Source organism: Schistocerca nitens, chromosome 2 (assembly GCF_023898315.1).
Source record: "Schistocerca nitens isolate TAMUIC-IGC-003100 chromosome 2, iqSchNite1.1, whole genome shotgun sequence".
Classification (NCBI taxonomy): domain Eukaryota; kingdom Metazoa; phylum Arthropoda; class Insecta; order Orthoptera; family Acrididae; genus Schistocerca; species Schistocerca nitens.
The window spans coordinates 837,088,107-837,115,686 of NC_064615.1; the positions used below are offsets into that span (position 1 = coordinate 837,088,107).

General features: G+C 41.0%; 1 protein-coding gene across 1 annotated transcript; it reads left to right on the plus strand.

The window, feature by feature from the left end:
* The first annotated feature begins 458 nt into the window (after nucleotides 1–458).
* LOC126237107 (glutathione S-transferase D5-like) lies at nucleotides 459–27,258 on the plus strand. The gene is made up of 6 exons (XM_049946918.1): nucleotides 459–504; nucleotides 13,332–13,484; nucleotides 15,952–16,010; nucleotides 21,895–22,033; nucleotides 26,504–26,665; nucleotides 27,022–27,258. Exons 2-6 carry the CDS (start codon nucleotides 13,341–13,343, stop codon nucleotides 27,190–27,192), a joined length of 675 nt encoding a protein of 224 aa, XP_049802875.1. The 5' UTR covers nucleotides 459–504; nucleotides 13,332–13,340; the 3' UTR covers nucleotides 27,193–27,258.
* The last annotated feature ends 322 nt before the right edge of the window (nucleotides 27,259–27,580 follow it).

The window sequence follows — 27,580 nt, forward strand, 5'->3', positions numbered from 1 at the left end:
GAGTAACGCAGGGTCCTGGGGGCTGGAAAGAAGAGTCGCCGATTTTCCTACAATTTTCATTGTTTGGAAATTGATATTACGGAAAAAAATTAGCGTATAAGAGTCGTTTACGTTAAGAAAGTAGATTACGAAAATAATTCATTTTGTTTATTTTACATATTTTGTAACTTCAAAGCAATCTAGCGGTATCTACCATCAAATTACTATTCGAAGAGAGCCTAATTTTTATAACGAATAAACTGCAAATCACAAACAACGATAAAAACTGGCGTGTTCATAGGCATTGACCACTTCTGCTCGTATACTGGGAGAGCCTGCTGATAATCAAGTGAGAGCATTCATAATGCACAGTGGCATGAGGCAGCATGTAGAATGATGCTGCAGCCACATCACAAGTTTGACCCCAGCACCAGATAAGGAGACTCGTCTGTCTTATAAATACGGGCTTTCGTGTCCGCAAGTCAGAACAGTTGCAGTCACTGTGTTTCGCTGTACACCGAGGAGGTAAGTCCGTCTAGATATCAGTTTCATTCAGCGCTTATTAATCCTGCCTTCTAGTTTTCACGAAGGCAAAATTAAAAATTTGCTAGTGGCAATTCCTTTTATACTGACTAGAGCAACCGTTCCGTCGAAACACCATTCCTTTTTTTATTTATTGACTCATTTGCTATACATGATATCGCTTCAGTGGTAATGCTCCGCCTCCCTGTTGCCGGAATATTGCGAAGTAACTAACCAATGGGTCAATAGTGTCTGTTCCGGAAAGGTTAAGAGCATTATCGACTAGCGTAAATTTCTACGGGAAACAACGCCCTCTTTTGGATCTACTGAACTAACAGTAGACACTAGGGACTACGCGTCGTCATAAATACTTCGGAACAGGTTTATTTCAGGCGTATGTATTTCATTGAACAGTTGTTAAAAGGAGTTTTCTTATCCAGAGGGAACTAAGATTCAGAAACGTAATTTCTCTACGTGTAGAGCTGCGTGATGGGTCTGCAATTCATATTTAAATACGAGGTTCCATCGAACCACCTTCAAACTATTTCTCTACTGTTCCACTGTCGAATAGCACGGGAAAAACGAACACTTAAGTCTTCCCATGACAGCTCTGATTTCTCTTACTTTATTACAATGGTCACGGCAAAAGCAGTAATACTAGAGATGAAGGCGGACAAGCGTAATGTAGGCAATGTTCGCAATGTTCTACAAATAAAGGGCAGTCAACAGTTCGTCTTCTCCTCAGAATTTTCTATGTGATAGCTCCAATTTAAGCTGTCCATATTTCTAATCCCTAAGTATTCAGTTGAATTAATAGCCTTTAGATTTGTGTGGTTTATCGTGTAACCGAAATTTAACGTATTCCTTTTCATATTCATGTGGATGACCTCACACTTTTCATTATTTACAGTCAATTGCCATTTTTCACGTCACACAGATGTCTAAATCATTTTGCTGTTGGTTTTGATTTTCTGCTGATCGACTGAAACAATCTAAACGGGCTGTTCAGATTATCAAATAAATCGTTTGTGTAGGAACAGCTGGTGTCCTGTAACATTTGCTGCAGGAACGCCAGATATAATTTCTATTTTACTCGATGGCTGTCCGACAGTTACTGCTAACTTGATCCATCTTACAGGTACATCATGAATCCAGTCATATGACGGAGACGATACTCCATAGGCACAAAATTTGATGAGGAGCCACTTGTAAGGAACGTTGTCATAAGCCTTCTGGCAACTAAAACTATGGAATCAGCTTGGTATTCCCTGTCGATAGCACGCATTACTTCTTGCGAATAAAGAACTAGTTCTATTTCTCAGCAACAGTATTTTCAGAATCCTTGTTCACTATGTGTCAACACATCGATTTTCTTCGAAGTAATTCATACTGTTGGAACGCTGTGTGTTTCAAAACCCTACTGAAAACTGTCGCCAGTGGTGCGGGTCCATAATTCAGCGGATTACTCCTATTTCCTTTCTTGCATACTGGTGTAACCTGTACAACTTTCGTTCTTCTGGTACACATCTATCTTCAAGTGAGCAATTGCATATGACGGCTAAGTATGGAGTTAGTAAATCAACATGGTTTGAAAGTAACGTAATTAATGTATAATCTTGACTAGAAATGAATTAATTTGCTTCGCTGCATTGACAATATCTACTTCCACATTGCTCATACTGGCAGCTGTTCTTCATTCGAATTCTAGAATAGTCTTGGAGAGTAGCTTATCTATTGGTGATGTCTCATGCTGAAAGTCGTTAACTCCATTGCGAAGCACCGAGCGAGGTGGCGCAGTGGTTAGACACTGGCATTTGGAAGGACGACGGTTCAATCCCGCGTCCGGCCATCCTGATTTAGGTTTTCCGTGATTTCCCTAAATCACTCCAGTCAAATGCCGGATGGTTCCTCTGAAAGTGTACGGCCGACTTCCTTCCCCATCCTTCCCTAATCCGATGAGACCGATGTCCACGCTGTCTGGTATCCTTCCCCAAACCAACCAACCAACCAACCATTGCGAAGCCTACTGCGTTGTTGTTGCACACAGATTTTTCATAGGAGTATTTACCTTGCTCACATTTTTTAAACTTGTTTCTAACTATTTGGCACTCGCGGAATATTTATGTCCACTTCTAGTTATTTCCTATGGAATATGGAATAAAGAGATTTAGTTTTAATATGGTTTTGTTTACATATCTACCTTTTAAGCATTAAGGCGCTTATGACATTTTTCTTTCTTGTGTTTGACTTTCGAAACGGGGAACATTTCTGGCAGTGATTCGGTTTCCACCCTCCAGTTTGTTGAGCAATTTAAAAATATCTGTGCGCAAAGACAACCCTTGACCGATTCTTAGATTCCTGAGAGCAGGCAACTCTTTCGAAATCCTTCTTCAGAGTGGCGCTATTCTACTGCTCTAGCACTACTTGCAGGCATGCGGAATCTGAGGAATGTCGGAGGGTTTGTCTGCCCACAGGCGCGTGGGACACGGTCAAGAGTAGTATATCTAGATGTTTATTTTTATAGGGCTCAACAAATTCACGCAGGTGGCAACAAGGATGATACCAACCTGGGGTCTTAGAGCGAACCTTTGCAATTTTATTCATGTATGCGTCAGTGTCCACTTCCCCCTCCTCCGACCACCCATTCGTCGTTCCATACCCCATAACAGAGCAAAAACTGCAGTAGCTCTGCACCCCAAATGGGTCATATCCCATCAATGTGATTGTAGTCAACGATTTCCTTAGAGGGGGGTCGAATCGTCTGGGGAGTGTCAGCAGTTAAAAGGTAGCCAAGTATGTCGTTCTGTTTTACACCGCATTGCAGATTGTTGTTTTCGACCGTGAAATGTGTGCAAATGAATGCCCTGAGGGAAGGGGTGGTTTCATTGCGCAATTTATGCCATCTCCTGAGGCCTCTTCGTGTCGATTCTAAACGGTGGTATGTCTGAAATGTTTTCCTCGGCCACTCGAAAGGAAACCGTCTGAATTCAAAGCTGGGCGTGTGACTTCTATCGCACAGGCGTCAAGAGATGGGGTGAGATGTCGGTAACGGTAGTGGGTTACGACCTTCACATCATGTAACATGCCCACGGTGGCGTTGAGCTGAACTCTGGCAAAATGTGGCGCCAGCATGACATAATTAACGCACCTTACATCACAAATAACTTCTGAACTCTGGTCTTTTTTCGCATCTATCGACACCTCGCTGTTTGAATAATCGCCATGTACCCTGTGACATGGCAGGATGCCATGCATTTCCAACATTACAGAGGAAGGCTGTAGGTACCTTGGAGTCAAATTTAAAACTTCTGCGTCACAATAGGTTAAAACGTATAAGGTTTCGAAAAATGATCCTTTAATTCTCTTCCGCGGTACAGAACACTGTACTGCACAAGCTCTTGACATAGTCACACCGTCTTAAGCTCTTGAGAGATTCTACCATTGTACTTCAATATGATACACACACTGCCACGAAATGAGTCACATTTCTATGTTTTTTCCTGAAGAATAGGCATAACATATCCAATAACCTGATGAGAGTAACCGAAACCTTAAACAGTTCGCGAGTCAAATTTCACTCGTGTATTTCGTCAGCAAAATATCCTTCGTGCGATGAATACATAATGAAAATAGGATCACCATCTTCGCTCGCCTCTTCTATTATCAGAGAGGTCTACCAAGCCTCTGAAATTGGTCTATCTCACTAACAAAATTTGATAACGGCGAAAGACAATCATAGGCTACAAAATGACGCGTGCGGTAACGAAGTAGCCTAACAACTTGTGCTTCCATCTGAGGGGAAACGAAGTTTCGCTATCACCTGCAGAAAACATCTTCATTTTAGAAATAAAGTTGTTCTGTGGTGGTATGCATTACAGGTATCTCATCTCTGAAGATTGACGTTCTGTTACCTTGTGGTCTAGAACTGAAGATCTTGAAGTTCTTGTACCTAAAATTCTAACTATTTATACACAAAATCTTCCAGTTAGCTAAGTAAATCGTAAACGCATCACATATCGTTGATGCTATAGTTCACCCACCGCGGCAGCAGAAAGAAGTCCATAAACTTCGTTCGATTACATAATTGACGATAACCCTGTGACACTGTAGCGGCTGCCCAGTGACTCTTAACAGAGGAAATGCTCTTAGCACATTTGTTTTCGTTCTTCAGTCGTGAACGTGACAGTGGCTTGAACTTTATCGCTGGAAAACAAGGCAGCACTATAATACTGCATCAGGGAGATGGAAATTGAAAGTGAATGTCAAAGAAATTCCACATAATGAAAACCATTTTGTCGAACTCTGGAGAAATTTTTTAGATACGTAAACTAGAAATAAGGACGAAGAACGCACGTCTATGATACACGTTCCACAAATCTTCGTTTTGCTTACGTCATGTCCTCTAGTTCAAATCAACGTCAAAAGCAAACTGATCAGAACTGGGTTGAAGCTCAGTTATGAAAATACAGATGTAATCTTCCATCAACACAGAGGAAAGAAAATAGTACAAACGAACATGAAAGTCAGTGAACTTGTTCATGAGTCCTTGTCGTTATTGCAGTTGAAGTCGACCGGGTTGATACGAAAACGAATAAAAAGACGAGTAGAAATAGCCACAAGTGCTTGAGTTTGCAGACCTCAGGTAGTAATTTTGAGATGTATTTTGCGAACTACTTGGAGCGACGGGAGTACAAACATATAAAACAGCTACCAGATCAGAGAGGAAAATGTGATTGTGGTTCTAAAGGAAATGAAATGGCGTCTGGTACCGCATATAGATAGGTGAAAGGACTACAAATGGAAGTTCCTTTCCAGATTCACTCAAATAAGAAATTATTTAGACAATGACGTAAGAAATGTGATTAGATGACAAAAAACTGTGAGTACAATAGATGGGAAACGCCGAATGTCTCGAGGTCTCTTCGTGGAGAAGCGTGAAGAAGGCTTTTACCCACCGGTAAATGTAAAATTGTTGCTGCCGATGATTTTTGTTATAACCAGGAATAACACAATAACCTCTTCAGTCTGGTTTATTAAATCACAAATCACTTTTTAACAATTATGTTAGCCAAGCGTCTACCCAGGCTCACACTCAGAAGTAATGCACAATTAAAGTTTGGTTATACCAATGTCCAAATGTGCATGGTGGGGTGCACGTCCCGTAATTATTCCCAAGTTCAGTGAAGTTCAGTGAAGTTCAGTCTCTCCAAGTGAAGTCGCAATATTTCCGCCGAGCAGCCAGGTAACCTCGAGTGGTGCGGCGAGTCATCCACAAGCAGCTGGAACACGGCGTACTGCACTTCCCGATGAGAACTGTCGTTTGCGGCGGCGGCCGGGTTTATATAAGGCTTGCTAGTTAATGGAGCCGTCGGCTGGGGTCGCTGTTTTCCAGGGAAAACCAATCGCAATGTTTCCTGGCGTAGCCAATTGCTGGGTGCTGACAAACGCGCGCGCGCGAAGGCGGCCAGCGATGGTAGCCGCGAGCCGCCCGGAGAAGTGCGGCCAGCGATGTATTTCTAGGCCACGCAAGGGGGCGAGCGTGTGAAGACGGCCAGCGATGGAAGCAGCAGGCCGCCCAGAGAAGTGCGGCCAGCGATGTATTTGGCGGCCGCGTACTGGAGCGCGTTGTTCGGTGTTTGTTAGATGTGGTGTATACCACAATTTTAAAATTCGCACACTAATGCAACAGGAGATTTAGCCACAACTGTTTTGAAATGTGTGCGTAAATTCGAGGGAGAAAACGAAGCTTCATATTTCATTTCACTTCTGTTCTATTCTAGCTTACATTCATTATTAATTGAGCTGGGTTGCTTCAATGAGTTCCTTTTGTTCCATCCGTTTTTGCATGGAATTTTAGTTTAGTGAGGCAAAGTCAACAGGCTATTTCGAAGTTGCGATAATACCAAAATCAGTGGGAAAGGGGAATGGCTTTTTCTAGTTGTGCTACTATCATGCTGAGATCAAGTACAGACATGGATGCTTCTGATTTATCACAGCCTTTAATTAGCAAGATCGCAATGTAGAAAACAGTGGTTACTAGTTGCAACCGCTCAAATGGTAATCAAGTTAGAGCACAAACATGAAGTGTCTACATCAAGAGAACAGGTAAGACACTTGTCATTTCAGTATTCATTCCTTTAAAAAAAATGTTAAGACAGAAATGACCAAGTGTCTTGCTTATTTTCTTGCTGTAGACAGCGCATACTTATAGCCTGATCTGAAACTAGTGAGCACTGTTTCTACGTTAAGATCTACAACATTCAAGTTTACCGAACGTTCTCTCCATGTCGAGTATGTCAGGTAGTAATACAGAATTGATCGTATCATGCATTTCAATTGCTATTTCATAGTGACGGCTCCACTGAATTGTTAATGTCATCCGACACGGAGTCGTTCCGATGCTCACAGAGCACTTGTTGAATATAGTGGAGACTGCCGTTAACATGATTCACTATAGCGAGAAAATGGAACTTCTGGTACCTACGTGAATTCATGGACACATGGCAAACACTTTTATAGTTCTTCATGGCAGTTAAAGGTTGGAAAACGAGTCACTACCTTTTTAATCAATCTACGAGATGCATGGACAGCTAAACAGAAGACGCAGATATACTTTCTACTACTACACTATGTGATCAAAAGTATCTGGACACCACCAAAAACGAACGTGTTTCATATTAGATGCATTGTGCTGCCACCTACTTCCAGGTACTCCATATCAGCGAACTCAGTAGTCATTAGACGTTGTGAGAGGGCAGAATGGGGCACTCCGCGGAACTCACGGACTTCGAACGTGGTCAGGTCATTGGGTATCACTTGTGTCATACGTCTGTTTGCGAGATTTGCACACTCTTAAATATTCATAGGTCCACTGGTTCCGATTAGACAGTGAAATGGAAATGTGAAGGGACACGTACAGCACAAAAGCGTACGGGCCGACCTCGTCTCTTGACTGACAGAGACCGCTGACAGTTGAAGAGGGTCGTAATGTGTAAGAGGCAGACATCTATCCAGACCATCACACGGGAATTCCAAACTGCGTCAGGATCTACTGCCAGTACTATAACAGTTAGGCGGGAGGAGAGAAAACTGGGATTTCATGGTCGAGCGGCTGCTCATAAGCGACACATCACGCCGGTAAGTGCCAAACGACAGCTCGCTTCGTGTAAGGAGGGTAAACATTGGACGATTGAACAGTGGAAAAATGTTGTGTGGAGTGGCGGATCACGGTACACAATGTGGCGATCCGATGGCAGGGTGTGGGTATGGCGAATGTCCGGTGAACGTTATCCGCCAACAGTAAAATTCGGAGGCGGGGGTGTTGTGGTGTGGTTGTGTTTTTCATGGAGAAGGCTTTCACCCCTTGTTTTGCGTGGCACTATCACAGCACAGGCCTGCATTGACGTTTTAAGCCCCTTCTTGCTTCCCACTGTTGAAGAGCATTTCGGGAATGGTGACTGCATCTTTCAATACGATCGAGCACATGTTAATAATGAACGGCCTGTGGCGGGGTGGTTACATGACAATGACGTTCCTGTAATGGTCTGGCCTGCACAGACTCCTGACCTGAATCCTATAGTACACCTTTGTGATGTTTTAGAAAGCCAACTTCGTGCCAGGCCTTACCGACCGACATCGATTCCTGTCCTCAATGCAGCACTCCGCGAAGAATGGGCTGCCATTCGCCAAGAAACCTTCCAGCACCTGATTTATAGTATGCCAGCGAGAGTGGAATTTCTCATCAAGGCTAAGCTTGGGCCATCAACATACTGAATTGCAGCATTACTGACAGAGGGCGCCACCAACTTGTAAGTCGCTTTCAGCCAGGCCTCCGGATACTTTTGAAGATATAGTGTACATCCCACGGAAACAGTACTTCTGGAATAAATAATGAAGTGGAGATATATCGACACCTCACTTAAATGTCATTCCAGCATTCACTTTTAAAAACAGCTACCTTGCAGAAGTTAACAGGGGTACTTACGACTCGCATTGTTTGGGTAGTAGTTATACAACACTTCTTTCCGTAAGTTGCAGTGCACACCAGGCTTTCGAAGTGACCTTCCTGTACCGAACTATGCACACAAGGAGGGTTGTCTCATTCAAGACTGAAGACAACACAGTCCTCCCCTTAAAAGTACAGAAATTAAAGGTTTACTTTTTACAGCAAATAAGGTGCCGAAAGAGAACTTCAGGTTTAGTGGTTAACTTCACATATATTGCTACAAATCAAAGAAATATGTCGTCGCCGCAAAGCAGAGTTGAATATTCTGAACAATATACACCAGCAGAAATAACCTATAACCTGATATTTTCATTTCAAGCATTGAAGTAAGAATGTGGTTGGGACTGCTATAGAAAATAAAGTATTGAAATATTTAGTTCCTGAAAATAGAGCCGTTGTTGTTGATGTGGTCTTCAGTCTGGTTTGATGCAGCTCTCCATGCTACTCTATCCTGTGCAAGCTTCTTCATCTCCCAGTACCTACTGCAACCTACATCCTTCTGAATCTGCTTAGTGTATTGATCTCTTGGTCTCCCTCTACGATTTTTACCCTCCACGCTGCCCTCCAATGCTAAATTTGTGATCCCTTGATGCCTCAAAACATGTCCTACCAACCGATCCCTTCTTCTAGTCAAGTTGTGCCACAAACTTCTCTTCTCCCCAATCCTATTCAATACATCCTCATTAGTTAACACCTTATCTTCAGCATTCTTCTGTAGCACCACATTTCGAAAGCTTCTATTCTCTTCTTGTCCAAACTGGTTATCGTCCATGTTTCACTTCCATACATGGCTACACTCCATACAAATACTTTCAGAAACGACTTCCTGACACTTAAATCTATACTCGATGTTAACAAATTTCTCTTCTTCAGAAACGATTTCCTTGCCATTGCCAGTCTACATTTTATATCCTCTCTACTTCGACCATCATCAGTTATTTTGCTCCCTAAATAGAAAAACTCCTTTACTACTTTAAGAGTCTCATTTCCTAATCTAATCCCCTCAGCATCACCCGATTTAATTTGACTACATTCCATTATCCTCGTTTTGCTTTTGTTGATGTTCATCTTATATCCTCCTCTCAAGACACTGTCGATTCCGTTCAACTGCTCTTCCAAGTCCTTTGCTGTCTCTGACAGAATTACAATGTCATCGGCGAACCTCAAAGTTTTTATTTCTTCTCCATGGATTTTAATACCTACTCCGAATTTTTCTTTTGTTTCCTTTACTGCTTGCTCAATATACAGATTGAATAACATCGGGGAGAGGCTACAACCCTGTCTCACTCCCTTCCCAACCACTGCTTCCCTTTCATGCCCCTCGACTCTTTGCCATCTGGTTTCTGTACAAATTGTAAATAGCCTTTCGCTCCCTGTATTTTACCCCTGCCACCTTCAGAATTTGAAAGAGAGTATTCCAGTTAACGTTGTCAAAAGCTTTCTCTCCGTCTACAAATGCTAGAAACGTAGGATTGCCTTTTCTTAATCTTTCTTCTAAGATAAGTCGTAAGGTTAGTATTGCCTCACGTGTTCCAACATTTCTACGGAATCCAAACTGATCTTCCCCGAGGTCCGCTTCTACCAGTTTTTCCATTCGTCTGTAAAGAATTCGCGTTAGTATTTTGCAGCTGTGACTTATTAAACTGATAGTTCGGTAATTTTCACATCTGTCAACACCTGCTTTCTTTGGGATTGGAATTATTATATTCTTCTTGAAGTCTGTGGATATTTCGCCTGTCTCATACATCTTGCTCACCAGATGGTAGAGTTTTGTCATGACTGGCTCTCCCAAGGCCATCAGTAGTTCTAAAGGAATGTTGTCTACTCCCGGGGCCTTGTTTCGACTCAGGTCTTTCAGTGCTCTGTCAAACTCTTCACGCAGTATCTTACCTCCCATTTCATCTTCATCTACATCCTCTTCCATTTCCATAATATTTTCCTCAAGTACATCGCCCTTGTATAAACCCTCTATATACTCCTTCCACCTTTCTACCTTCCCTTCTTTGCTTAGAACTGGGTTGGCATCTGAGCTCTTGATATTCATACAAGTGGTTCTCTTCTCTCCAAAGGTCTCTTTAATTTTCCTGTAGGCAGTATCTATCTTACCCCTAGTGAGACAAGTCTCTACATCCTTATATTTGTCCTCTAGCCATCCCTGCTTAGCCATTTTGCACTTCCTGTCGATCTCATTTTTGAGACGTTTCTATTCTTTTTTGCCTGCTTCATTTACTGCATTTTTATATTTTCTCCTTTCATCAATTAAATTCAATATTTCTTCTGTTACCCAAGGATTTCTATTAGCTCTCGTCTTTTTACCTACTTGATCCTCTGCTGCCTTCACTACTTCATCCCACAGAGCTACCCATTCTTCTTCTACTGTATTTCTTTCCCCCATTCCTGTCAATTGTTCCCTTATGCTCTCCCTGAAACTCGCTACAACCTCGGGTTCTTTCAGTTTATCCAGGTCCCATCTCCTTAGATTCCCACCTTTTTGCAGTTTCTTCAGTTTCAATCTGCAGTTCATAACCAATATCTTGTGGTCAGAATCCACATCTGCCCCTGGAAATGTCTTACAATTTAAAACCTGGTTCCTAAATCTCTGTCTTACCATTATATAATCTATCTGATACCTTTTAGTATCTCCAGGATTCTTCCATGTATACAACCTTCTTTTATGATTCTTGATCCAAGTGTTAGCTATGATTAAGATATGCTCTGTGCAAAATTCTACAAGGCGGCTTCCTCTTTCATTTCTTCCCCCCAATCCATATTCACCTACTATGTTTCCTTCTCTCCCTTTTCCTACTGACTAATTCCAGTCACCCATGACTATTAAATTTTCGTCTCCCTTCACTACCTGAATAATTTCTTTTATCTCGTCATACATTTCATCAATTTCTTCATCATCTGCAGAGCTAGTTGGCATATAAACTTGTACTACTGTAGTAGGCATGGGCTTTGTGTCTATCTTGGCCACAATAATGCGTTCACTATGCTGTTTGTAGTAGCTAACCCGCACTCCTATTTTTTTATTTATTATTAAACCTACTCCTGTATTACCCCTATTTGATTTTGTATTTATAACCCTGTAATCACCCGACCAAAAGTCTTGTTCCTCCTGCCACCGAACTTCACTAATTCCCACTATATCTAACTTTAACCTATCCATTTCCCTTTTAAAATTTTCTAACCTACCTGCCCGATTAAGGGATCTGACATTCCACGCTCCGATCCGTAGAATGCCAGTTTTATTTCTCCTGATAACGACGTCCTCTTGACTAGTCCACGCCCGGAGATCCGAATGGGGGACTATTTTACCTCCGGAATATTTTACCCAAGAGGACGCCATCATCATTTAATCATACAGTAAAGCTGCATGTCCTCGGGAAAATTTACGGCTGTAGTTTCCCCTTGCTTTCAGCCGTTCGCAGTACCAGCACAGCAAGGCCGTTTTGGTTAATGTTACACGGCCAGATCAGTCAATCATCCAGCCTGTTGCAACTGCAACTACTGAAAAGGCTGCTGCCCCTCTTCAGGAACCACATGTTTGTCTGGCCTCTGAACGGATACCCCTCCGTTGTGGTTGCACCTACGGTACGGCCATCTGTATCGCTGAAGCACTCAAGCCTCCCCACCAACGGCAAAGTCCATGGTTCATGGGGGGGAATAGAGCCGTAGCAGCTTGAAATTAGATACGTTAGTCATGGAAAAAGATCACTATGTAGAATCCTCAGTTCAGTTGGAACTGCTCTCTGATTTACAGTTACAATTTTATTCTAGGTTTTATAGCCACCTTTTTATCGGGAAAAGTGAGTGGGCAAGAACAATAATGTCGATTGCAATTGCATGGGAGATATTATTTCTTGTTTCATACGTATTCTCTTTTCTGGTATTTGAAGGATTACCCACAGAAAAATTTTTGAAACAGAAAAATTGTAAGATCGTTTCTCACTCCGTACATGGGTGATAGCAATGTATCAAGGGCGCGTAACAGCAGCCTGCACGGTCTACGTAATTCATTAGACCAATATCCTTAGAGTACTTATTAACATTCTAACATTGTAAGTTAAGCATTGAACTTCAAATTCTGAGTTGGTACCTCATTTTCTGTCCATGTTTTCGAGCGTCATTCAAAGTGCGTCAGATGAGTCTGTAAACTATTTCATGTACTACTTTTAAACGAGTCATTGCTCAAAAAAATTTAACCATTTTTTAATTCTTTTATTTTCCAATTTTGTTCAGAAAGCATTATGTACTAAACCAATACAACCCTTTTCACGCAAAATAGATAAGCTGTGAAAATGATCTTCCTGACAACTCATTTGTCTCTGTACTAGCTGCTGTTCTCGAAATGTTCTAAATTTAGTGCCTGATTTCAAAGTAGACCACTTTAAAAATCAAGTATCACATCACTGCAACTTTATGAACGCAAAGTAGCTACGTCTTTAAGAAATCAACCAGAGGGAGAAACACATCCTCATAGTTCCACTTCCACATCTACACTTGGCAAGCCACTTTATGACGTGTGGCAGGCCTTCTGGGAACAATGTCACTTCCCTGATTCACTGTTCCATTGGCGAATGGAGTATGGAAAGAATAACTATCGATATGCCTTATGAACGGAAATTTCGTCGATTTTCCCATCATGCGAGATGTCTGTTGGAAGCGTAGTACGTTGCTTGATTCTTCTTCAAACGTTCGCCCCGTCATTTCTATATCTGCCATTTTCAAATCCGTGTGATTTTGGAAATTAGCTGTGTTGTTTCTTTCGTAGAACTATTGGGTATTCTTTACAAGCCGAATTTATATGTTTATTTAATTGCAGGTAACTACAATGGCGCCCATAATTCTGTATAATTTCGATCCGAGTCCGCCATGTTTCCTGGTGCGAGTCATAGCTGACATACTCGGAGTGGAACTCAAGAAAATTCCAATAAAAGACATCACCAAAGAGATGGCTGCTCCTGAGATGACAAAGGTAACGTAAGCGTACCAACTTCACCAACACTCAATTGTTCCATTGACAACGTCTGAGATACTATCTGTTCATTAAACAACTGTGTGTAATGACACAAAAGACAATAAACAATGGAATACGAGACAGCAATCAGTAACAGTATTCTATATGAAGTGTGGCTGTGTTTTACGAACGATACTGCGTGACTACTCTTTTCTTGCATGTAAATAATCCTATAGTCCTATAAATTCACACTGCAGGACACACCAACTGTTCAGAGCTAGTTATGAAGTGAAACATACCACAAAATAGGACTTCTATTCACAGTAAGTGAAAGTAATGAAACATTTAATGGTTGTGAAACTGATGAAAATTTCGTATATGTAAGTGAATTAGTTAATTTCAGTGACTGTGTAGCACAGGATAATTTAGGGTCATACTTATGTTGATGATAAGGTATCTTATACTGAGTAATTAAATGAAGTAATGTTCAGAAATGAATATTAATTTTACATTTCATAGCGATAACTGAAGCTGATAGAAACTGTTGCAAGTGACGTTAGTAAATTCCAATGCGTCATTAGTATTAAACATATTGAAATATCCGACGCACACTTATTCATGAATCCTCTTCCATGCGATCCGAAAGTAACTCCATAAATTGTATTTTGCGAACACTTATGGCGTCAACGATCCAGTTCGTTCCACGTTGCAATGTGTGGAGAGAAGTTTCTTCCAGTTACGATATTTCCTAAGAAACTTTCCTTTATACACCCATTTGGTTTCCCAGACACTACGAAGAATTTGAGTTAGCTCTGAAAGATCTAAGTCGAAACAAGATCCCAGGAGCGGACGATATTTCGTCAGTATTACTGATAGGCTTGGGAGAGCCAGACATGGCACATCTGGTGAGCAAGATGTATGAGACTGGCGAAATACCCTCAGACTTGAAGAAGAATGTAATAACTCTAATTCTTGAGAAAGCAGTTGCTGACAGGTATAAAAATTATCGAACTGTCACTTAATAAATCACGGCTGCAAAATACGAACACTAATTCTTTATAGAAGAATAGAGAAAGCTGGAATACTCTCTTTGCATTTATGAAGGTAGCAGGAGAAAAATACAGGGAGTGAAAGGCTATTTACAACTTGTACAGAAACCAGACTGCATTTACAAGACTCGAGGGGCATGAAAGGGAAGCAGTGGTTGAGAAGTGAGTGAGACAGTGTTGTAGCCTATCCCTGTTCAATGTGTATATTGAACAAGCAGGAAAGTTTAGGAGATGAAATAAAAACTTCAAGGTTTGCCAGTGATATCGTAATTCTATCAGACGCAGGAAAAGACTTGGAAGAGCAGTTGAACGGAATGGACAGTGTCTTGAAAGGAGGATATAAAACGTTCGTCAACAAAAGCAAAACAAGGATAATGGCATGTAGTGGAATAAATAAAGTGATGGTAAGGGAATTATATCAGGAGACACTTCAAGTAGTAAATAAGTTTTGCTATTTGGGCAGCAAAATAACTGATGATGGAAGAAGCAGAGGGGATGTACAATGTGCCTGGTAATTCCAGACAATCATTTCTGAAGAAGATAAATTGTTTACATCAAATATAGATTTACGTGTGAGGAAGACTTTTCTGAACGTATTTTTGCCTCGAGTATAGCCATGTATGGACAGTTTAGACAAGAAGAGAATAGAAGCTTTCGAAATGTGGTGCTACAGAAGAACGCTGAAGATTTGATGGGTAAATCACATAGCAAATGAGGAGATACTGAATAGAACTGGGGAGACAAGAAATTTGTAGCACAGCTTGGCCAAAGCAAAGGATCGTTAGAGAGGACACATTATGAGACATAAAGGGATTACCAATTTGGTACTGGAGGGAAGTGTGGGGGTTAAAAGCAGTAGAAGGTGACCAAGAGATGAATACAGTAAGGACGTTCAGAAGGATGTGGGTTGCAGTCGTTATTCTTAAATGGAGAGGCTCGCACAAGTAGAATGAAGAGCTGCATAAAACCAGTCTGTCGACTGAAGATCACAACAAGAACAACAACAACGTACTACTGCACCATACACCGAAAGCACACTTTTCGACAACCAGTCATGAACTATGAACAGTTGTAAACTTCATCTTGGACGTTGTTTCTCAGGTTAGTGTCATCAACGTCGATGGAACTGGAATTTGTGTGTAATGCAACGCAGACAGTTTACAGACAGATACTTGACTCACAGTATTCTTCGAAAACGTAGTACCACCTGAAATGTTAATGTCCGCCTGTTGATTCTTTATCTCTGAACACCCAGTTTAAGATTCTCTACTGTCTGTATAATTTCAATCTTAACTATTCGAGACACACTGTATGTAATGTTCGTTGCAGTTTTGGTGTCTTCTTCGATATTTAAAACTTTTCATAGAGTCAGATACGAAACTTCTGTACAGTATGTTGGTCCAGATGCATAAGGCCATTATTGTTTATTATTTCAGAAAAATCCGCAGCGTACGGTTCCAACGGTGGATGACAACGGGTTGTACCTCGCAGAAAGGTCAGTACAGAGTACTTCAAAAACCAATTAACTCTTTCAGTAATAAGTTGATATAGCATTATCAGTAGCAAAATGGATGTGTACGCCGTATCTGTAAAGTACGCCTATGAGTTTAACTTGGCACTGTTGTAACTACTACTGGCTGTCTGGTGTTTGTTATTAAGTGTTTCTATTTCACATTAAGAACTCGTGTTTGTGCATCGAACTCTTTACGTTGTTCTGCTGTAGAAATTGCAACTATGTAAATATCTACATCTACAGCATACTGCACAAGCCACCTAACGGTGTATGGTGAAAGGTAGTTTCGGTACCACTATTTCGTCGTTCCAGCCCCGTTCCACTCGCGAATAATGCGTGGGAAGAATGATTGTCTGTAAGCTTCTGTATTGGCTCTAACTTCTCTAATTCTCTCCTCGTGGTCAATATGCGAGATGTATGTGGTGGGGGAAGGAACATGTTGTCCGTCGCCTCCTGAAAAGTGATCTCCCGAAATTTAAATAGTAAATCTCTCCGTGATGCACAACGCCTCTCTTGTAACTTCTGCCAGTGGAGTTTGTTTAGCATCTCCGTGACGCTCTCCCGCCAGGTAAACGATCGCGCCGCTCTTCGTTGGATCTTCTCTATCTTCTCCTCTATCAGTCCTACCTGATAGGGGCCTCAGATATACGAACAATACTCAATAATCGGGCAAACAAGAGCCTTACAAGCCACTTCTTTCATGGATGAGTTACATTTTCTTAAGATTCTTCCGATGAATCTGAGTCTGGTGTTTGCTTTTCCAACTATCTGTTTTATGTGGTCATTCCATTTAAGGTCGCTCTGGATAGTTTCACTTAGATGTTTTACGGCAGACTCTGTCTCCAGCTGTTTGTCATCAATAGTGTAGCTGTACAGTAGTGGATTTGCTTTCCTACGTATGCGCAGTATGTTACATTTATTTTCGTTCAGGGTCAACTGCCAGAGCCTGCACCAATCATCAGTTCTCTGCAGGTCGTTCTGCGAATTCTTACTATATTCTGGCGTTGCTACTTTGGTGTAGACAACTGCGTCATGTGCGAATAGCCTTAAAGAGCATCCGGCGCGCTCTAGTAGATCATTTATATACATCGTAAACACCAACGTCATATCACACCTTCTTGTGGTACTCTGGATATTACCTTCACATCTGTCGAGTTTGTTCCGTTAAGAGCGACGTGCTGAGTTCTACCTGCAAGGAAGTATTGAATCCAATCGCAAGTCTGCTCCGATACTCCGTAAACTCCTGTTTTTTTTTTTTTTCATTATACAGCAATGCAGGACGCTGTCAAATGCCTTACTGAAATCAAGGAACACGGCATCAACCTGAGCGCCGTTGTCCACTGCGCTGGGGATTTCATGGAGGAACAGAGAGAGTTCCGCGGGATCTCTGTTTGCGGAATCCGTTTTGGTGTTTATAGAGGAGATGTGCATTTTCCTAAATCGTCGTAATTATTGAGCATAAAACATGTTCGATAATTCTACAACAGACAACGACATAAATCTGTAATTGTGTGGATCTGTCTTACGGCCTTTCTTGAAAACGGGAATGACCTGCGTTTTTTTTCAATCGTTAAGTACCTTTCGTTGCTCAAGCGAACTACGATAAATTACTGCTAGAAGGGGTGCAAGTTCTTTCGCATAAGCTTTATAGAGTCTTATAGGTATCTAATCTGATCCTGACGCCTTCCCACTACTAAGCGATTGTAGCTGCTTTTCAATTCCGCCATCGATTATGCAACCAAGAAAGTAAAATAATGGAGTACATATACCGTTATACGCGTAAAAAGCAATACCTGCTGATATCTTCCAGCGAACGCCCTTTTGTTATCGATCGAAACAGTGCTATAATTTGGTTGTGCTGGCCACTGAAATGCGATACAGACAGCTCTGCACTGCGTCCGTAACGCTTGCCCGGCGTACTTGGATTGCACTGGTAGTAAAGTACTATGATTCCACGCAGAGCATAAACTTCTCGAAGCCGAAGTTAGGCAAAAGGATATGTGGACCCACAGGTGGTCTGCTTATTGCCATCGTTAGATTGGGAAGGCAACATAACGATCCTGGTTACGGCTAAGCACGGTGCGGGTGTAACAGTCGAGGCCGTGCTGCCCCGGGGCTGGCAGGCTGAGTGCAACAGACAAGAACGTTCTATCAGACCGCGAACCCGTCCGCTCTCTAGCCCGTCTGAGCTGTCTGTGCGCTCTGCTTGCAATATTAACGCGTTACCTGTGCTGCAGCGGAACTTCCACCTGTCTTCAAGCATCCTAAAAACATGATTTTGACGTTGTGTAACTATGTCATTGCTTGTACATGTCAACGAACTGTTAGATTCTCACGATAAACGACTCTACCTTACCAAAATTCAACATCTTTAATTGTGTCGTCGTATCCCTGATTTGCACTGTTTGGAAGTTATGAATCCACTCGGATAAAAGGCACTATGTAATTCTTGTAGATGTCTCTTCGAATCATAAAAGAAATACTTTCGTGGGTACTCTACATGGTTCAAAGTTAGAGGCAATATTTAGAGTTATATGTCTCAAGATAGCCAATGCCGGAAAGACATCACGCACTCAACTGAATCTTTGCTGTGAATTCAGGTTTATATTAAACTCAACTGCATGCGCCACGTGACAACCAATGTCCGAACACCTATGGACATTAATATGGGTTCTGTCCACACTTTGCCTTTATGACCGCTGGAGACGTTCCAGTCACGTGTTTTAATGTCTATGGATGAATGGAAGCCCATTCTTCCTTCACAGCCGAAACCTGATGTTGGGTCTAGCCCAATCGTCTCGTAAAGGGTGAATAAGGAAAGCTGCGTTCTCGGTTCAAAAATGGCTCTGACCACTATGGGACTCAACGTCTGAGGTCATCAGTCCCCTAGAACTTAGAACTACTTAAACCTAACCAACCTAAGGACATCACACACTTCCATGAGTGCGCAGCTCGTGGTCGTGCGGTAGCGTTCTCGCTTCCCGCGCCCGGGTTCTCGGGTTCGATTCCCGGCGGGGTCAGGGATTTTCTCTGCCTCGTGATGACTGGGTGTTCTGTGATACCCTTAGGTTAGTTAGGTTTAAGTAGTTCTAAGTTCTAGGTGACTGATGACCATAGATGTTAAGTCCCATAGTGCTCAGAGCCATTTGAACCATTTTGTTGGCACTAATTTATACTTGATGAGAGGTAGCGTTCTCCAGGCATTTCGCAAAGACAAACCTTTCCGTCGGATTATCGCCGGTTATAACGAAACGCATCACGGCAGGTCACTCGTTTCTTATCACTCACCGTTTAGTGACCTCAGTTTTTACACTACCCCAAGCGTCGCGTAGCACTGGCTACAGAAATGTACCCTATTGTTCTTAACTCTCTAACCACAGTCATTGTGGTACTGGTACGACTTTGAAACTCACGCATGAGTCCTTCGCTGATTGTGTATGAATTTTCAAAACCGCTTAACGGTTGCTGTTCATCAGTACAGGGGGTCTGCCTGGTCTTGGTTTAGTTGCGGTTTTTCGCGTTTCCGCTTCACAGGTACAGCACTCGGGCAGCTTTCAAAAGTTTGAAGAGTCACTGAATGATTTTTTACATAGTTAAAATCCAGCAATTACTTACAAGTCACTGAGGTCTCCTGACCGAATGTAGTAGTAGTAGTAGTAGTAGTAGTAGTAGTTTCATTTATTCCTAGATCGCTTTTGCAAGAACGCAGGACATGTCTTGCTGTTACAATGTAAGAGCAATAACAAGAAACTTTTAGATTAGGAAATGGGATACTTAAAGTACAAAATGAGCTTAGCTATTTGCGGAGCGAAATAACTGATGATTATTGTAGGCTGATTCTTACAGAGAAGAAGACAGCAAAAAAATGGTTCAAATGGCTCTGAGCACTATGGGACTTAACTCCTGAGGTCATCAGTCCCCTAGAACTTAGAACTACTTAAACCTAACTAACCTAAGGACATCACACACATCCATGCCCGAGGCAGGATTCGAACCTGCAACCGTAGCGGCAGTGCGGTTCCGGACTGAAGCGCCTAGAACCGCTTGGCCACCACGGCCGGCTAGAAGACAGGAACCAGCCACTATTAACACTGCTATTTATTTCAGTAAATAGCACAGTAACCGGTTTCGAACTGTAAGTCCATCATCAGACGGCTGTTCACAAGATTTGCAAGATACAGTTTACGTAATCGTCAGTTTTCGATTTTTATTCTTCCACTGAGGCGAAATATTGTTGGTGTGTTGGTGCCATCGAAAATTCCGCGCGATTTTGTTGCGAATTTGCAGGATTGTATTTTTCAGATATTCCAAAATATATGCAGCACTTATGATTTGCACATCACCATATTGTGCAAAGCACCACATACAGACACACCAAAATGTATCTGCCACTTGTGAAGTTGACACAAAGATTGCGGTTTTACAAATACAATGGCGCCAGAGTGTAAAGTGTATCTTGCAAATCTTGTGAACAGCCGTCTGATGATGAACTTGTCAGTTCGAAAACCGGTTACGGCGCTATTTACTTAAATAAGTAGCAGTGTTAATAGTGGCTGGTTGCTGTCTTCTTCTTTGTAAGAATCTACCTACATTAATTGTACACAGCCACGGTCTCACCACGTCAGTTTTATACAAAATAGCATAACTGATGATTGTTGGAGTGGAGAGGATATAAAATGTAGACTGCCATTAGCAAGAAAAGCGTTTTTGAAGAGGAGACATTTGTTAACATCGAATATAGATTTAAGTGTAAGGAAATCTTTTCTGAAAGTATTTGTTTGAAGTGTACCCATGTACGGAATTGAAAGATGGACAATAAACAGTTTAGACAAGAAATGAATTGAAGCTTTTGAAATGTGGTGCTACAGACGAATGCTGAAGATTATATGGGTAGATCACGTAACTAACGAGGAGGTACTGAACATAATTGGGGAGAAGAATAATTTGTCGCACAACTTGACTAGAAGAAGGGATCAATTGTTAGAACCTGTTCTGAGGCATTAAGGGTTCACCAATTTAGTACTGGAGAGAAGCGAACAGAGTAAAAATCGTAGAAGGAGATCAAGAGATGAATCCGCTAAGCAGATTCAGAAGGATCTAGGTTGCAATAGTTCTTCACAGATGAAGAGGCTTGCAGAGGACAGAGTAGCATGGGGAGCTGCATCAAACCAGTCTCGGGACTGAAGACCACAACAACAATAAGAAATTAATACACATATAGATACATTTACAGACTTAAAGATCTACAACGAGAAGAATGTGACAGGTAGTAGGCCTTGGCCTAATGAGCAACCATTTACGTGGAACATTTTAAGGAAACCACGGAAAAGCAACATCAGAATGGCCTCCCAAGTGATCCCACAAGACTCCCCACATCCATGTATGCTGACAGGTCCCTCTTTCGTCATATTTGGTGGTCGACTGCGCAGGGGTATTCCGATACTTCAGGTAGTGTAGGTGGCGGTACCCTAGAGATTTCGTGTAGTCAAAATATTGTTGTGTTACAGATTTACGATTAGAAAATAAAAAGAAATAAAAATATGAATACTATAAAACATATGTGGACGGCGCAGAAATATTCTTCTGCATCCTGCTTCAGGTGAACTTGTACCAGAAGTACAAACTTCATACGGTACTAAAGAAAAAGAATGCTTATTTGAATATACGACCGGAAACGCATTTTTTTTTCATCCAGATGACACAGCAATATCACAGCAAGCGTCAGACTCTACCAGGGTAGAGACAGTTACCCACCTGCTACAATGGTTTGGCATGTAATGTTTTTCATTAACTAATAGTTCATATTTATTATTTTATACAGTTTCATAAGGCATCTCTGATAATTTACTAAATTTTTTTTTGTCAGTCGAGCCATCGCATCCTACCTCATATCGAAGTACGGGAAAAACGACTCTTTATACCCAAAGGACGCGTCGAAGCGCGTGCTTGTTGACCAGAGGCTGTATTTTGATACTGAACTGTACAAATCATTTGAAGTTGTTTGGGTAAGCATAAAACATTCCTTTTACTCGTTGTACTAAAGAATGTTCCAAACTTGAAATTTTAATTGTCATTGATCTCTGAACTGTACGTCAGGCAGTTTTCCTTAGTTTCCTTTCAGTAACTTTACATTAATCTTTGTACCGTTCCTATTGAAAAGCCTGCAACTGTACAAATACAAAAATTCGTCATTCTAAAAATATTATGTATATTTTAGTTAATAACGGCTTTTTTAGTTAACAATGGCGTTTCAATGAGTCTTTTTGTGCTGAGTTCGGAAAGTTCTCATTTTCACGTTTTCAAATTAGATCTGCGATGTGTTCTGTCTTCCAAGATGTATTCTGGTAATGATTTTTTAAATTCCTTTGGCTTGCCTTTATGTTAAAATATTTATTCATGATTGTTTTTTGATCCCTCCTTGTTTATTAAATAATTTTAATGAGTCAATTTTAAGCTCAACCTATTTTCATTGGAAAGAAAAAGAGGTAGAAAAGTAAAAGAAATGATAATAAAACAGCGAGTGCTCTTGTTGAAAATATGTCGATTTGCTAGTGTGCACACACCCCATATCACAACTCGCTCAGGTAAATTTCCTCAGTCATTTACGCAGGAAATAAATTCTCTAAAGGAGGCCGCGAGCATGGTGGATTTTCGTGCATAATGCCGCCTAGCTCGTTTAGCATGCTCGAAAGACTTTGTGTTACGAGTTCTAACTTTTGATCAACAGCCGAAACAGGGTAAAGAATTAAACTGTATTATGTGATCCTGACGTCTTTATTCGAAAAAGACAATTTCCTCTGTGCGTGAGTACTACTTCGAGTGTGATGGGAGATGCAAAACCTGTGATGCACTGGCTGAAGACAGCTGCTGCCTGTGAGGCGTCAAACTTGCTCAGACGAGCAGTGGACATAGGTATCTAATCGTTATGGGGAAAGTTACCCATGTAGTTAGTCATACAGTATTGCTCGTCTTCCACAGAAACAATTTCACAGTCGCTGCATGGAGTCGGACTGAGTGCTGGCAAGGCAGTGCGATGTGTTTTAGCTGTCAGCCACTATGGGTCTGTCAGCGACAAAGGCAGGCAGGCAACGCACCGATCTATTTCTTGGTCATACTTTAGGAAAAGTAAAGGGACGAGAGAGGCAATTCTGACGTTACGGCTAATAATGGAAGCAAGGCTAAAGAAAAATCAAGACACTTTCATAGGATTTGTCGACCTGGAAAAAGCGTTCGACAATATAAAATGGTGCAAGCTGTTCGAGATTCTGAAAAAAGTAGGGGTAAGCTATAGGGAGAGACGGGTCATATACAATATGTACAACAACCAAGAGGGAATAATAAGAGTGGACGATCAAGAACGAAGTGCTCGTATTAAGAAGGGTGTAAGACAAGGCTGTAGCCTTTCGCCCCTACTCTTCAATCTGTACATCGAGGAAGCAATGATGGAAATAAAAGAAAGGTTCAGGAGTGGAATTAAAATACAAGGTGAAAGGATATCAATGATACGATTCGCTGATGACATTGCTATCCTGTTCTGTTAAATGATCTGCTGAACGGAATGAACAGTCTAATGGGTACACAGTATAGTTTGAGAGTAAATCGGAGAAAGACGAAGGTAATGAGAAGTAGTAGAAATGAGAACAACGAGAAACTTAACATCAGGATTGATGGTCACGAAGTCAATGAAGTTAAGGAATTCTGCTACCTAGGCAGTAAAATAACCAATGACGGACGGAGCAAGGAGGACATCAAAAGCAGACTCGCTGTGGCAAAAAAGGCATTTCTGGCCAAGAGAAGTCTACTAATATCAAATACCGACCTTAATTTGAGGAAGAAATTCCTGAGGATGTACATCTGGAGTACAGCATTGTATGGTAGTGAAACATGGACTGTGAGGAAACCGGAACAGAAGAGAATCGAAGCATTTGAGATGTGGTGCTATAGACGAATGTTGAAAATTAGGTGGACTGATAAGGTAAGGAATGAGGAGGTTCTACGCAGAATCGGAGAGGAAAGGAATGTGTAGAAAACACTGATAAGGAGAAGGGACAGGATGATAGGACATCTGCTAAGACATGAGGGAATGACTTCCATGGTACTAGAGGGAGCTGTAGAGGGCAAAAACTGTAGAGGAAGACAGAGATTGGAATACGTCAAGCAAATAATTGAGGACGTAGGTTGCAAGTGCTACTCTGAGATGAAGAGGTTAGCACAGGAAAGGAATTCGTGGCGGGCCGCATCAAACCAGTCGGTAGACTGATGGATGTGTGTGTGTGTGTGTGTGTGTGTGTGTTGTTGCAACTGGTGACTACATCAGGAGCATTCTTACAGGGCTTTTGGAACAGTATTTGTCGATATTTTTAATAAGCTGTACATTCCTACTAATGTTGTCTTGGCCCTATCGGTATGGACACCAAAGGAGGTTTCGCATGGTACTTAAATGTACATGAGCAAATATTGCAACTCCACTGGTATCTGTTGGACTAAGAGAAGAGTCCTACCAATGTGTTTTCATGTTGACATCTAACTATACAATTAATACTGTTACAGTTCATACAGCTGTATCGTATAATCCATCCACCTGTAAAAAGAAAATTTGCATGATTCGAGGCGAAATTAATTTCTTTCTTTATATTCGTTCATAAATCTCCGATGCGCTGAGCTACCGAGTTGTTTGAAAGTGGGATCTTATCTATTCCTTTTGCCGATTTCACCTAACATACATTGTAACATCTCCGTAGCTTAAGGTTTAATAAGATTTTCCGCAATCCAGTAGGCTTCACCAAGTTCAATTATCTGATAGCTGACTAAGTAGTCTTAGTTGCTTTCTTGTTAGCTGTTTTCGTGGTTTGAATCATGTAAGTTTCTAATTTCTAAAGTTCGTCGTGCCTTCGACTGCAGCATTCATTATGTTTTTTCTCGAAGTTCTCCATCAACAGACTCTAGATAGCAATTTACATAATCTTGAGCTATAGAGCTACTTACGAAAACTGTCCTGCATATAACACTGACGATTATCATTATAGCTCTTGAATCAAAGGCAAAAAAGCTTCCATCGTAGTTTCTAAATTTTTAAGTAACTGCTTCGGATTGGTTACTTGTAGGATCACTAACATACCTATTCTTTTGAGGTGATTTTATTGGTGTCACTCTTATTGCTACCACAATTATCTTTAGCAAAAGAGCTAGTTATTGAGTCCGAAACAGAAGGAGACAAGTTCGGCAGAAGAGCGCTTTAGAGTGTCTTTTTTAATCCACCTTGCCATCTTGTGAAAAAAATATCGAAAACTATTTGAAGACAAAAAATACGGTGGTAGGTTGCTTATTTTGGTAATATTATTAACAGCGGACAATAAAACTCAACAGTCATTTTTGTACAATTTTCTTAAAGGACAAAAGCAGTGGTGGGGGATAGACAATGACCTTCCTATCTTTTTTAGAAGTGTACAAGTTATGCTTCTGGTCTCTGATAAATGAAGTCTTATTCGCTGTCCAGGTCGCATTCGTAACGACTATACACACTCTGAATGAGGTTAGCAGAAGTGAGACGGTATGTTATTTGCTGTGAACTGTTTCATATGATTTTTTTCTTAGATCTTTGACGGTTAGAGAGAAGATCCTCTGCTGAGTTTCCGTTCTGGCTTCACTTCATTAAAACACACTAGGTTACTGGACCCCACCAAAATTGCAAAAGATGTGGTGATTTATTTTCGTCCGAATTTTTGAACTTTTTCTTTCTTCCCGAGTAACGTCATCAGTGGGGAATTCTGCATAACACTTTCATTTCTCTTGTTGTCAATTAAAATTTGGCTTCTTTTACCAAAACAATATACAGTTGACGTAATTTAACTAGATTTATATGCTAATGCTGATGCCATTGTGATCGAATTCTGATCATAGTCTAGTCTTAAAAACAGAACTGTGAACAAGAGAAACCAGTGGTTTAAAAAGCTCATTGTCAGTATATTGCTGCAACCTGACAAGCCGGCCGTAGTGGCCAAGCGGTTCTAGGCACTACAGTCTGGAACCACGAGACCGCTACGGTTGCAGGTTTGAATCCTGCCTCGGACATGGATTTGTGTGATGTCCTTAGGTTAGCTAGGTTTAAGTAGTTCTAAGTTCTAGGAGACCGATGTTAAGTCCCATAGTGCTCAGAGCCATTTCAACAATAATTTCGCAGAGACGTTAATTTTTATCATTTTCACCTTCTGGAATGTTATGTAAAAAGGCACCTAATTCCACGGAACGCTTGATTAATCGCTACGAAAACTAGGGTTCGATGGAACAGTTTTCGAAACGCTGCAATATGGGGTGTATCGTGCACTCAGTTAAGATATCAGCTATAATTTATATATTTTGCTTCAACGAGTTCAGTTTATGGACATTCTAGCTTTTACTATGTTTTTTAATAATTGCAACCCGCCACATACTCATTGCACCTAACGTACTGATAATGTTACGTATGTTGCCTATAGGCTGGAGACTTTTTTACCGGATTTGTACCTAAGCACGATATGGACAGGTTGATCCTTGGACTAGAAATACTGAACAGGATGCTAGAGGACAAAGAATGGCTCGCACTGGACCATATCTCGCTTGCAGACTACGCCACAGCTGCGACCATGGCAGCATTGGAGGTAATGAAATGTTATCCTAGACAGTTCACTCCAGTATAACGTTGGGAAAAATATAGATGGGACGTCCAACTAACTGAATATATTTTGCTTTTCTATCGCCAGTTCTTTGAACCTATAATCTGACAGCTGTCATTCAGTCTTGATCACTAATAACATTCAAGTCCATAGTAGCTACTCTAAACCATGCTAGTCCAAATTCCATTACTCCCTCGAATTTTTAATGACTAGTATATTCGTTATGCGTGTTGGTATAGCAATATTTGTCAATTCTGAAATCGAAAAAGAACTAAGTGATAATAAATTTTTATACTTTAGCATAATTTTATAATAATAACAAATATTCGCATCTTTTTCAGTATATTCCACATCTTAAACTTGATCTGTCTAAGTATGGAAACATTTCACGATGGCTTCGTCGTGTTGAAAATTCTTTCCCAAGGTACGCAGAATTGAAGAAAATATATAGTGATTCTGTGGTTGTCTTAATGGAAGAACAGAAGAAACAAAAACAAGCACCAAAAAAATGAAACAAACTGTGTATGAATTACTTTTAGATTAATATTTGGAATAAATATTTGTAATAAATATTCAAATAGATGCATGTTTTCATTTCTTAAGAACATGTTCTCTGAACCAATATATGCGGCGCGATATGCGCCGGTATTTTGCAAATACTTGAGATAATGTGAATGAAGACATTTTGCTATTCAGTGTAGTTCCTTCTCATTGAAACAGTCTGTGTTGGTAGTGCAGTATACTTTAAGTATTGCAGAAAGGTCATCCTAGATTAAATTCCTTTTTGTATTCGTCTTAGATCAATGATTCGGCAGAAAGACGTTTGTTAATCGTAGGATTACAAAAGAAAGTGCTGTATTTGTTTTGTACTGAGGTGCTATAGTATAAGCGTACAATTAA